This window comes from Tachysurus vachellii, chromosome 6, assembly GCF_030014155.1.
Source record: "Tachysurus vachellii isolate PV-2020 chromosome 6, HZAU_Pvac_v1, whole genome shotgun sequence".
Lineage (NCBI taxonomy): Eukaryota > Metazoa > Chordata > Actinopteri > Siluriformes > Bagridae > Tachysurus > Tachysurus vachellii.
This window is the reverse complement of record NC_083465.1, coordinates 18,102,168-18,116,705: the sequence shown is the minus strand read 5'-3', so window position 1 is coordinate 18,116,705 and position 14,538 is coordinate 18,102,168. Positions and strand designations below refer to the sequence as shown.

The following is a 14,538-nucleotide window of genomic DNA, read 5'->3' as shown; positions in this document are numbered from 1 at the left end:
CCAAGGTTGAATCCGTTATCTTTTCTTGTTTAAGGAGAAAGAGAGGGGAAAAGTCAATAATAATTCCTCGTTCCTAAATGGATGGATTTGACTGCCAGGGGAGAGCTTTTGAAAAGCATCGCCTCAGCCTTCTCAATGCCTCTTAAGTAAATGTCTGCTGAGCCACTCACACACAAATAAGATCATTAAAAGCACTGATTACCTTTGAGTCTATGCCACTCGTCTTTAAAATATTCTTTACTCTGATGAGTGGAAAGCCAATTTAAATTGAGATGTTAAAATGAGCTGAGTGAGATGTGCCTCTGCCGAAGCAGCGCGCCAAAACAATTCGGAGGCAGCGCGATGACTGATTACTCTGCTGCTTATTTGTTTTGAAACAATTACTGGTAATCATATTGATGTTTATGCACGGTGCCCTTTCTGAGAACTAAAACTCGGCTTTGTAATTACATCACTGGAATCTAATCAAGAGGAGATAAACCTTCACCTATGCTAACAACATATTAAAATGCAAATCAGTGCTGGTGTAGACATGGGTGCGCTCCGAGGCCTAATTATCCCGTGATGTCACACGCGCGGCCCATGTGTTCCGTTTCCTTGGTAATGTGTCAACCCAAATCCAGTCATTAGCTTCGATAACATTAACAAAGAAACGCAAAAATAAACCGTATTGGAAGAGTAGCACAGGTACAGAGGAGCTGCTTCAGAGATGATATCTGCCACCACAGAGACGCCGTCTTACCCTGAAGCCAACAGAGTCCCCATTATCAGTCCCAGATCTGACTGAACACACACACAGATCTTTATCATGGTTGTAATCCTGGTGCAAGAGTCATATCACGGTTCACTCTGATCCACTGATACACACACACAGTGCCCCGAAGGTTAGGTCAACATGTTCTGATCTTTTCCTAGGTCAAAGAGCAGCTTCATGCTACTCCGTACCTTCTGTCACACTCTTGCACATTGTATATAGACCGTTCAGAAGTCTGTGTACATCTCCTAAGCCTGCTATTGAGTGGGGGAGACACAGAGAGACAAGTGAGATAAGACTCCGGTGTGCTCTTTAAAACTAGAACATAAATACAAAGCCCTAAGGCTCACTTCCTCAGGGAGACACACAAGAATGATCTGGTGAACTATGATGGTCACTCTAAATAATTCACATCCATATAGAGAATGCTGCATAGTCTAACATGAACCCTGAACTGGACAAGATCTGACAGCTACCCCAATCACTGCAGGAAATGGTTTGGCACTATAGGGAAGTGTGTGGTAAATTTTCCAGACTGTATTTTAAAAAAACAAAAAACAAAAAAACAAATATGTGATGATATTCCATTGTCAGGTTGTTTACTGTGCACACAACATGATTGCAGTATAGAAAACTGAGGGGAAAAAGACAGTTAACCAACGTTGGTGTTAACCAAACACAAACTCTTGATTGTTTCATATTCTTTCAGCATTTTTGGCTTGTGGTGGTTGTTGTTTTTAAGTGAGTGTAACAATTCACACTGTGGAAAAGAACATAAAAGTTAATATCAGCTAGAAAAAAAAAAAAAATAATTATTTGATTCAGTGTGTCAAGGTATGTTTAATTACTTGACAAAACAATTACTTGAGCAATCGTGTTAGCATAATTTAAACCTATCTAAAATATGGGACTTCTGGAAAAAGCCATTCAAAAAGTAGTATATACAGCAAAATATTTTCCATGTGATGTTTTGGCCAATGGCTTCTTCATGCTGAGAGTCAGAATTCACAAAGTCTGATGCTCCCCCTGCTGGAGGACACGCATGCCAGTTGGGGCAAAACCGCAGGAAGGCCCAGAAAGCAACGTAGCATTTGTCCCTGCTCAGGATGTAGCACGCAGGGACTGCGTGTACTCAGCTGCAGGCCTGAAGACAGTTTTACAGGCTGGAGCAGACTGACAGAAGGCTGATGCAAGGAAAACTGTAACTGTTTCTAAGTGAAACTGTTTATTATACAGAGTCATGAATTCCATATGAAATGCAAAACGTGTACAAAACGTGCACACGGAGCAGAATACATCAGTGTAGCATTTAGCACAGAAAAGAAAACAGACAGCCTGGCTCTGCTCCATCTTAGCCAGCAACGTAGCAAATATGAACCTACATCTTGCGTAGGACAGACAGACTTTAAAAAGGAGCAAATTGGAATAACACACAGACCTTAGCCTGGGACTATCACAGTACCTAACTCACAGGAGAGATTTGGCTGCAGGCCACCTTAACGTGCCTAAGTGACGAGAGATCGACGTTCCCGGCCGAGAGGTGAGAGGGCAGAGAGCGGCGGAAAGTCCCACCACAACTGTAAAAGTCAATGTTGCGTTTTCTGTGCAGCGCTACAGAACACACTCTGTGGCTGGGGAAGTGGTGGTGTGTGTGATAGCGGTGGGAGGGGAGTGGGTACAGGCTTTCCTGGCAACCAGGTTAGCGCAGCTATAATTCACAGCACATAAATCCAATACAGTCATAACAGTGAGCCGGGGGATGATGATGGAGCCTCTCCTCCACTGCCGAGAGTCTAAAGGGACCGGGAGACGGGTCAGCATACGGACAGTGAAGCATTAGGGGGAAATCAGTCGGAGGGAGGACAGGAGCTAATGGGAAATGAATCAGGAGGCAGAGAAGGACCCGCCAGGGAACATCGATCCTGGGCAGTAGTAGCAAAGGGAATTCAAGATCGGCCACAAGATTCATGTTGGCTACAAATGGCAGGTCTATATACACAGCCTAGCCTCTAGCCTCACTCCCACAGGACCCAAACCTGCACTGTGATCAGCACTGGGATGTCGAGCCAACCTCTGACCTTATGTTTTGATAAGAAGGAGCAATAAGTGCACTTCTGGGAGCTAAAACCCCCAATCTGGGAAAAGGCCAAACAGGTGGATGTGTACTCACACAACCAAAATATGCAAAAACATGACTCAGTGAAGCATGCAGTATTTGTCATTCTGATAAATTTCAAGAGTGTGTCAGGAATGGCATGCAGTTGATTAATTGCTGGACTCTCATAGCTAAGCATCCTTGCTATTTTTTTTTTTTTATGCTGGCAAAGCTTTTCCGAGGCAGAAAATTGCTGAATAAATGTTCATATCGCAGGAAAGCGTTATATATAAAAGTTTGTATTGCCAAACGTACCATTTTTCCCCTTCAATCCTAAACACACCTGCACTTCAGACTGCAGTGTTCCGTGGCTCATTTTTCCACCGTCTCACAAATACAGAACAGCACACTCATCAGAAACAGCTATATCTGAGCCACAAGAAAAACAGGAAACACACACACACTCCCAGGGGAGAAGGACAGTCTGCACAGCAGTGAAGGGAGAGCTCCTGCACCCTATTATCGCCTGAACTGTTTCATAATTCCTTCGCTTTTATGATACCAGTACATGGTGAATTTTCTGCTTGCAACAGCAGTCTCCAGGGTAAAGGAATGAACGTGACTGACAAACACTTTTTTTTTGCCACAGATTCAAATTCCAGTTCGACTTGCACTTCCAAGTATATATAAAAAAAAAACTTTAAATGAGCTTAAACTGCCATCTGCTGGACAGTAGAGATATTACAACGGAATAATGGTGACGAGCTTGGTTTAAATAGTCCTCACTTCATAAATAGTAACAAAAACAACCTACATTCCTGTTGCCAGGAGACTTTCATAAAGCTGTATCTGTGTTAACAGCTGCTGGTCGTTGTCAGATGTTTGGAAGCACAACTGACTTAAGGAATCGGCCCCTGACGTATTGCTCGGGTCACATATTGCACATAGTGCCCTAGTTCTTCAAGCCATCTACATTCTAATCCAGTAAATACATAAGAGTTTTAAATCTCATTTTATTTGCACATGCAAGCATATTCATGATTGATGACAAATTTTCTTGTGTGTTAAATTATACAACCTAATATTCACGTACATAAAATGTACAATACTGAAAGCACACCTATGTCTAGACATAGACATAAATAAAATATAAAGTGGGGTTTATTTTCAGTCATTTCACTGGTGTGGCCTTTAAACTAATGCCTCCCTCTTCCCAACAGGAAAGAATCCTGGATTCTTAATAAAACTGCGCTCAAAGATCCTACATGAACTTGCTTGTAGGTTTCACCAGTGTTCTATTTAAACTTGATTTTTTTTACCTTCAGAGAAAAAAACTCACCATGAAAGCTTTTAAGCTCACGGGTGCTGTGTAGAAACAGGAACGTAGAGTTACATATAAGAGTGGAGGAAGGAGTACAAGTAGACTACATTCTATGTAGACAAGGCAATCTGAGAGAGATTAGTGACCGCAAAGTGGTGGTAGGAGAGAGTGTAGCCAGACAGCATAAGTTGGTGATGTGTAAAATGTCTCTGGTGGTCAGGAAGAAAAGGCGAGTAAGGATAGTAAAAAGAAGAATGTTTGAGGAATGCAGACAGAAGCTGAGACAGGTTTGGGTGGTCAGGAAGAGCTTCCACAGCAGAAGTGATCAGGGAGACAGGTAGGAGGGTCCTAGTTGAAGAAAGGAAGATAAATAAGCACGGTGGTGGAACGAGGAAGTACAGGACAGCATTCAGAGGAAGAGGCTAGCTAAAATGAAGCGGGACGAAGAAAGGACCAAAAAAGAGAGACAGGATTAATAAAAAAAATGTAAAAAAATTGCAGCACAGAGTGAAGAGGGACGTGGAAAAGGCCAACTATAAAGCCTACGATGAGTCGTATGCCAGGTTAGACACGAGGGAAGGTGAGAAGGACTTGTACAGATTAACGAGACAGAGATAGAGAAGGGAAGAACGTGCAACAGATAAGGCTGATTAAAGATAGAGAAGGAAAAGTGCTAACGGGCAAAGAGTGTGCAGAGAAGATGGAAGGAGTATTCTGAAGAGCTGATGAATGGTGAAAATGAGAGGGAAAAAGGGGGGGAGGAGGTGTATAGTAGAGCAAGAAATAGGAAAGATTAGAAAGGATGAGGTGAGGAAGAATCTACGGTGAATCCAAAGTGGAAAGGCTGTTGGTCCAGATGACATACCTGTGGAGGTGTGGAAATGTCTAGGAGAGACAGCAGTGAAGTTTTATATCTAGATTGTTTTAACAGGAGTTTAGATAGTGAGATGATGTCTGAGGAATGGAGGAGTGTTCTAGTGCCGATCTTTAAGAACAAGGGTGATGTAAAGAGTTTTAGCAACTACAGAGGTATAAAGTTGATGAGCCACACAATGAAGCTATGGGAAAGAGTAGTGAAAGCTAGACTAAGAAAGGAAGTGGATAGTTGTGAGCAGCAATATGGCTTCATTCCCTGCAAGTGCACTACTGATGCAATTTTTGCGCTGAAAATGTTAATGGAGGAGTACAGAGATTCTCAGAAGGAGTTGCACTGCGTCTTTTGTGGATTTAGAGAAACATATGACAGGGTGCTGAGAGAGGAGCTACGGTACTGTATGAGGATGTCAGGAGTGGCAGAGAAGTACGTCAGAGTATTTCAGGATATGTATGAGAGGAGTATGACAGAAGAGAGATGTACTGTAGGTCAGACAAAGGAGTTCAAGGTGGAGGTGGGGCTACATCAAGGATTGCCTTTGAGTCCCTTCTTGTTTGATATGGTAATGGACAGGTTGACGAGAAGAAGAGGAATGAAAGTCAGTCATAGTAAGACAGAATACATGTGTATGAACGAGAGGGAGGGAAGAAGAACAGTAAAGTTACAGGGGGCTGAGGTCAAGAAGGTACAGGAGTATCTGGGGTCAACCGTCCAGTGTGACTGGGAACGTGGAAAAGAGGTGAAGAGGAGAGTGCAGGTGGGTTGGAGTGGGTGGAGAAAATTGCCAGGAGTGTCGTGTGACAGAAGAAATGTTGTCTGCAAGAATCAAAGGAAAGGTGTACAAGACAGTAGCAAGACTAGCTCTGCTGTATGGGTTAGAGACTGTAACAGCAACAAAAAGACATGAGGCAGAGATGGAGGTAGCAGAGATGAGGATGTTGAGGTTCTCTTTAGGAGTAACGAGGATGGACAGGATTAGGAAGGAACGAGCACATCAGAGGGACAGCTCAGGTTGGCTGTTTTGGGGAAAAAAAGTCAGAGAGGATGGACTGAGATGGTTTGGACATGTACAAAGGAGGGAGATGATACTATTGGTAGAAGGATGTGGGAGAAGGAACCTCTGGGTAAGAGGTCAAGAGGAAGGCCATAGAGGATGTGCTAAATTAGGTCATGAAGTTAATTGGTGCAAAAGTAGAAGATGCCGAGGATAGTTGGGTGGAACCTGATGAGTCGCTGTGGTGACCCCTAACGGGAAAAGCTGAATGTAGAAGTAAAGGTGCTGTGTAGAAACCGGACATCTGATTAAAAAAAGTGTTTAAAAAATAAACCATTAGAATTCTAAGCTGTGGCATAATGTAGAGCCGATAACATTCTCATCCTCTGAAAACAGATAAAGAATAAACATTCTGAACTGTCACTCACCATATTCAGTGATATAAATGTATTCTTGTGTAAAATGGCACTTTATAGGTTACAGACACCCTCATAGCAAGTCTCATACATTTCCCCCCACTTTATTTGATAAATGTATATACACACGTTTGCTGTGCAAAGGCCTTAAAATTGACCAAAAAGTTAATAAATAAATCTTTTTATCACTTAATTGGTGAGAAGAACATCTCGTGTATCCTGTGAAGAGGTTTGACAGAACATCTAGCTGTTAACGCTTCATAAAGCATAAGCACCAATCACGCTCCAATATGCAAATTTAGTCAAGTAAAGGATCGTGTGATCGGTGTGAAAGGAGAACTACATTCTAAAACTATTTAATAGCAAAAAACTCAGACAATGAGAAAAGTAAGAATTTCAGACCTATTTGAAACAAACACAAATTCAAACAAATACACTTTCACAAACTGAATAATAAAAAAAAATATATAAATGTTCATTAAATAAACAATGAATTATCAATCTGAGACAACAAAGCTACACTACATTGTCATCTGACATCAGAAGGATCATCAAGGGAAATATCATTTCAATTGAGAAGCTGAGTGTTCTGATTATAGAGACCTTATCAACACGTCACAGACAAAACACTGCATTAACACCAACTGTATCCTCTTTATTTGGAAGATGATCACAGTTATCAGTCTCTTATGAAATAAATCTGGCAGAAACACAAACTGAACAAGATACTGAAAGCCATGTGGGGTGAGCACACAGACACACAGAAAAACACACAAACACACACAGACACGCAGAAAAACACACAAACACACACAGACACGCAGAAAAACACACAAACACACACACAGACACACAGAAAAACACACAAACACACACACAGACACACAGAAAAACACACAAACACACACACAGAAAAACACACAAACACACACACAGACACACAGAAAAACACACAAACACACACACAGACACACAGAAAAACACACAAACACACACAGAGACAAACAAACACACTGTCAGACAGACAGATACACACAGAGACACACACACACACACAGATACACACACACAGAGACACACACACAGAGACACACACACACAGAGACACACACACACAGAGACACACACACACAGAGACACACACACACAGACACACACACACACAGACACACACACACAGACACACACACAGACAGACACACAGACAGACACACACACACACACACACACACACAGACACACACACACACACACAGAGACACACACACACAGAGACACACACACACACAGAGACACACACACACAGAGACACACACACACACACACACAGAGAGAGAGACACACACACACACACACAGAGAGAGAGACACACACACACAGAGACACACACACACAGAGACACACACACACAGAGACACACACACACAGAGACACACACACACAGAGACACACACACACAGAGACACACACACACAGAGACACACACACACACACAGACAGACACACACACACACACAGACAGACACACACACACACACACACACAGACAGACACACAGACAGACAGACACACACACACACACAGACAGACACACACACACACACAGACACACACACACAGACACACACACACAGACACACACACACACAGAGACACACACACACAGAGACACACACACACAGAGACACACACACACAGAGACACACACACAGAGACACACACACACAGAGAGAGAGAGACACACACACACACACACAGACACACACACACAGACACACACACACAGAGACACACACACACAGAGACACACACACACACAGTGAGACACACAGAGAGAGAGACACACACACACACAGACACACAGAGACACAGACACACACACACACACACACAGACACACAGAGAGACAAACACACACACAGACACATACACCCCCACACACAGAGACACACAGACACACACAGACAGTGAGACACACAGAGACACACACACACACACCCAGACACATACACCCCCACACACACAGAGACACACACAGACAGTGAGACACACAGAGACACACACACACACACACCCAGACACATACACCCCCACACACACAGAGACACACACATACACCCATACAGAGACACACCCACACAGAGACAGACAAACACACAAAGACACACAACACTGAAGTGATCAGATGATCATGTGTGGATTAAAAGAGTGCATTTATCCAGTACAGAACATCTAACGGAATACATGGAAAGCTGTTTTCTGTCTATTCTGTGTAAACACTACAGACTGTTGTGTGTAATCACAAAATCCCAGATCAGCAGTTTCTGAAATACTCAAACCATCCCATCATGCCACCCTTAGTCACAAAGCTCACACACTTTCACATCAAACAACAAAATGATGAAAGTTAACTGAAGCTCTTGATATGAATCTGCATGGATGTACGTGATGTGCTGCAGTCACGTTATTGGCTGACTGGATAACAGCATAAATGTGCAGGTGTTCCTAATAAACTGAACACACATTCACACTTTCCTCAGCATCAAAGACATTTACTTTAAGAACATTTGTTGATAGCATAAAGTCACAACAGAGAGAAGAAGCAGGACTGACATTCAGCTCAATTATCATCCAACAAGAGGAAACAGTGTTCTGTCATTACTCAGATTCAGGTTCAGACAGAAACAACTTGAAACGTAGCTGGGCAGGGAATTCTGCCTTCCATCAAAAATCCTAATGTTTATTCTTCATGGGCGTTTACCAACACAACACAACACAACACAACACACACACAGTACAGACACACACACATAGTACAGACACACACATATAGTACAGACACAGTACAGACACACACACAGTACAGACACACAGTACAGACACACAGTACAGACACATACATAGTACAGACACACACACACACAGCAAGCATACAATGTTCAGAACTCGGCCCAGATAATCTGGAAGCAGTCTCACACACTGATTTTATTATGGAATTTGTGGGAGAACATGTTTAGTTACAGAACGTGTCAATCAAATTCAGCTGCTTTTATTTATTTCTTTTTCAGCCACAAAGGAAGGTTCTGTTGCACAAAAGAGTCGAACATTTCCATACCCAGTCTGAGTCAGTGTAGCCTCAGACATGCTGCATGCTGTGTGTGAACACACCCTGAGTCATGTGCTTAACAGTGATCATCAGCGCATATACTCCACTAAAACACTGTTGGGATTTGCAGAAATGCAGGCAGTGTGTCAGCTGTGTAAACCAGGCTCAGATCAGGAGGCCTCGGCCTGCGCTGTAACCTTCTCTAACTCCCTCTGCCAAAAAAACAAACATAAGCTTGTAGTTACATTCACCCTGAGGAAAACTCCACTCCTGAATCCTCATCTTATATTCAGGTCCTGAACAGTACGGATACTGTAAATAAATAAGTTTCACACTCTTCGAAAATCAATATGGCTTTATATACTCAGGATAATTAAAACAAAAAGAAAGAAAAAAAGGGAAAAAAAAGGTACTGAATATTAAGTTGCAGGTCTGACAAAAATGAAACTCAGGAAGACCAAGAATTAAATGCCACCAACTTTAGCACGCACGCACGCACACACACACACACACACACACACAGAATAACAATAACCTTCTCAGAAGATGTACATCCTCGGATTTCTTTACAAGACGATGCACTTGTTTCTCATAATTTAATATTTCAAGAGGAAGAAATGTGGGTTTGACAGCTGAAGAACCTGGCAGCTTGAACTCTAACACACACGCACACGCACACACAGCATTCCACAACACTCACACACACAGCCTTCCACAACATTAACACACTCACACAGCATTATGCTCCTTTTATCCTTACTCCTTTCACACAAACACAACGTAAACCTGCTGGTTTTCATTTCTTCACATTAAAATGATTTCCCACATATCGGCTATTGTGTGCAAGATGCCCTCAGGTCTGCCCAAAAGTCACTGACTTGTCCAGATAGCTCCACCTTGTGACCACACCTTGTGAAACTACAGTTTCGTTTCTTTTCTTTTCGCTGAAGTGAAGAGCAAACAGCTTTCATGCAAGTTGCAGGATGTAGGATTTGTGGATCATCATTTACTCAACCGCTATTCAAGGGTGTGTCTCAAACCACACACTACACATTAAATAGTGTGACTAAACTGTAACCCAGTAACCTTTACTGCGATCATGTTCACATCAAGCTAAATATTATATTAGTCTATATACAGTAGCTTAGCCTGATACTGCATAATAATTCATTATAATCAGTCCAATACATTTTAGAGATTTTAGAGTGCAGGGTAAGATTTTGGGATGTAGTAGTTTAGTGGTTAAGGTGTTGGACTACTAGGTTGTGAGCTTAAATACCAGGTCCACCAAATGACCACTGCTTGGCCCTTGAGCAAGGCCCTTAACCCTCAGTTGCTTGGTTATATAAGACAAGATTAAATGCAAGTTACACTGTATAAGGGGGTCTGCCAAATGCCATAACTATAAATTTATATTGTAATTTACCTTGAAAAAGTCTAAATAAGTAACCATAAATAAATACCATATACAATAGAAAGGCATGGCTCCTTTAATTTATCTTTTAACTAAAACAAACGTTACAACTTTGGATGTGATCTCACACACACACACTTCCAGTATATAGGCTCTGTGCTAATGTGCTAAGATCAATTCTCTGTGTATTTTGTGATGTAAACACACACACACACACACAGTAAGACACACACACATACAGTAAGACACAGAGACAGACACAGACACAGTAAGAGACAGACACAGAGAAACACACAGAGACAGACACAGACAAAGCAAGGTAAAGTAAGTTAGTAGAATAAAGATTATTTATATTTATAAAAGAGTAGATCCAGCACCTTCCTTCACAATGGGACAGATCTGAACTAAACACCACCATAACTAAAGCCTCATAACCAGAAAAGCACTCTGGTTTAAATTAGTCTTATACAAAAGCTGGAGAGCTTTCTGCTTATTCTGGATGCACAACTTCCTCCTTCACTCTACAAAGCACAAGGCAAAAGACAGCTTTGCCATTTTAACCCAAAATATCTGTGTTTAACAAAATCATATTTCAAATAATACACATCTTAGGAACCTCTTTAAATTGTACCAGTTGAACGTGTGGAATGATCTGATAAAAGTCATTTGGCGCAAACCTTATTATTACTAATGTATTCACAGCAAGTTTCATCTTTTTCACACCTTGTGATATTCATAACCTTTGTTCCTTTTAAATTCTTCAGTTATTTGTTCAACAAATAACATCAGCAAGGTTTCTCTTTAAGCAGGTAACTTAAGTAAATGACTTTCACGGTGTATATTTACGATATATACCCATATTTGAATAGCAGGATGTGGTGCATATTATTAAAGGACAGCGTGATACAGCTGATAAAATGTTCATACAATTAGACATGTGTTTGAATCCAGACCAAGTAAACTGCGTTCCTGGATAAACAGAAACTAAGAACTCACATTTCCTTGTGTTTTTCCTCTGCTAAAATCTGGTCATTTGGCTTGAGCCCGTACCTGTAGAAGACAAAAATAGAAGAGTTTCTTTAATACTCATCACCAGCTAAACATAAATTAGACAATGCCTCATGTGCATAAATAAATGATGCACATTTTCATATTTTACTGGTGTATAATTAAAGTTCAATACACTTCTAAAACATTAGCATCTTAGCTAGAGATAATTCTATGTAAAGAAACTCACATCAGCTCATTATATCGGGTTAAAACACTCTCGAGAATAACAACAAAAATACACAATTTCACACACGACATAGCAAAGGAACAAAAACATTTAAAATATTTGGTAATTAGTGTGATCAGCATTATGTGCATGTGGATCCCAGTAAGGGTGTGTGTGTGCATGTAAAAGATAAACACAGAGGTTTAAGCTAATCTGGAGCTCATACTGACTGAAGCTCATCATGTTTCCAAAACAGCACAAACATCTGTCGAGACATGAGCAGAACAATAATCATTGAAGTTACACAAACATGAAGTATTACTAAAGATTTTCATTCCAAACCATTAATAAAATAGAAGATTTTCCTCTATGCTTGAAAGAGTTAGACATAAGAACAGGTTTGCTTTTTATATATTAAAAAAACCCTTTGTGTAATAGTTTAGTCAAGAAAATGGCATGCATGGCTCCTGAGTGGACAGAAACATAAGAGAAAAGCACGGCTCCATCTCCATGGTATTGGTGTTCGAAATGTTGGTCCACTCCTCTTCAATGGCTGTGCAAAGTTGCTGGATATTGGCAGGAACTGGAACACTGTCATATACGGCAAACAAAGCATCCCAAAACATGCTCAATGGGTGACATGTCCGGTACTAGAACTAGACTAGAAACTAGTACTAGAAAGCAATACTTGAGTAAAAGTACAAGTATCGTACTAGAAAAAGACTTTGGTAGAAGTGAAAGTTACCTTTTAGAATATTACTCAAGTAAAAGTCTTAAAGTATCTGATATATACTGTACTTAAGTATCAAAAGTCATTTTATGATATTTAATGTACTTAAGTATTTGAAGTGGGGGGCACGGTGGCTTAGTGGTTAGCACGTTCGCCTCACACCTCCAGGGCCGGGGTTCGATTCCCGCCTCCACCTTGTGTGTGTGGAGTTTGCATGTTCTCCCCGTGCCTCGGGGGTTTCCTCCGGGTACTCCGGTTTCCTCCCCCGGTCCAAAGACATGCAGGATAGGTTGATTGGCATCTCTGGAAAAATTGTCCCTAGTGTGTGATTGCGTGAGTGAATGAGAGTGTGTGTGTGTGTGTGCCCTGCGATGGGTTGGCACTCCGTCCAGGGTGTATCCTGCCTTGATGCCCGATGACGCCTGAGATAGGCACAGGTTCCCCGTGACCCGAGGTAGTTCGGATAAGCGGTAGAAAATGAATGAATGAATGAAAGTATTTGAAGTAAAAGTAAAAAGTAAAATTTCAGTTATTTTTGGTAGGCATAAGAGGCACTTCATCCGGTAGAATCTTTCATTCCAATGTACAGAAACATGTCTTGCAAATACGGCCACGGGTGTATAACATTATCTTCTTCACCCTATTCACCGAGTTCACCACTATCGTCAGGGTGGTCGTCTACGACAGGGGAGGCCAACCAGCAGCTCCCGAGCCGCATGCGGCTCTTTGCCCGGTTTCATGCGACTCTTACGTTCATATCGAAGTTTGTACAGTATTTGTGTCTTTTTAATATGTGTGTTTGCTTCGCTTGAGTTCAATACGGTATTTTTGTCAAACACACATGTGAGTGGGATGAAAATACTTCAAAGTTTCCCAGGAGCAAGATCATTTGAGTAAACAATTTGTGTCAAGTTTGCTCTCAAAATGGCAGGGAAAAAAAAGGTGATCATGTGTGTCCATGTGTATAAGGTGGCTCTTTGCGGTAACACAGTAAAAAATGTGGCTCTTGGTCTCTGACTGGTTGGCCACCCCTGACCTACGATAACGGGAGGTCCTCCAGTAGGTGCTTCCATGGCAGTTCAGTTGTACCTCCTCCTTTGGCAACATTACGATGAAATAGAGCGTGCGGATGCGTGTATTGCAATCTAAGAGCAGTGATTCGCCAAACCTCCCTTATTGCAGTCGCACACATTTCTTCTGATTTTATTTTGTAGTAACGAAGATGCTTAGTGGAAATATATAGCGGAGTAAAAGTATACATTTTATCTAGGAAATGTAGTTGAGTAAAAGTTGACAAATTTAAATAGCAAAGTAAAGTACAGATACGTGAAATTTCTACTTAAGTACAGTAACAAAGTATTTGTACTCCGTCACATTATAACACTGCCGGTGAGTATGCTGGCCATGCAAGAACTGGGATGTTTTCAGCTTCCAGGAATTGTGTACAGATCCTTGCAACATGGGGCCGTGCACCATCATGCTGCAACATGAGGTGATGGCCGTGGATGAATGGCACAACATTGGGCCTCAGGATCTCGTCACGGTATCTCTGTGCATTCAAAATGACATCAATAAAATGCCCGTGTTTGTTGTCCATAACATACGCCTGCCCATACCA

At 41.6% G+C, this 14,538-nt stretch overlaps 1 protein-coding gene across 3 annotated transcripts in view; it reads right to left on the bottom strand.

Moving 5' to 3' along the window:
• adka (adenosine kinase a) overlaps positions 1–14,538 on the bottom strand; it is a 130,476-nt gene that overhangs the window by 109,946 nt on the left and 5,992 nt on the right. For all 3 annotated transcript variants that reach the window (XM_060872665.1, XM_060872662.1, XM_060872663.1), the window contains exon 3: positions 11,971–12,024. In XM_060872665.1, the coding sequence (XP_060728648.1) occupies positions 11,971–12,024 (54 nt within the window). The remainder of the gene's footprint in view (positions 1–11,970; positions 12,025–14,538) is intronic.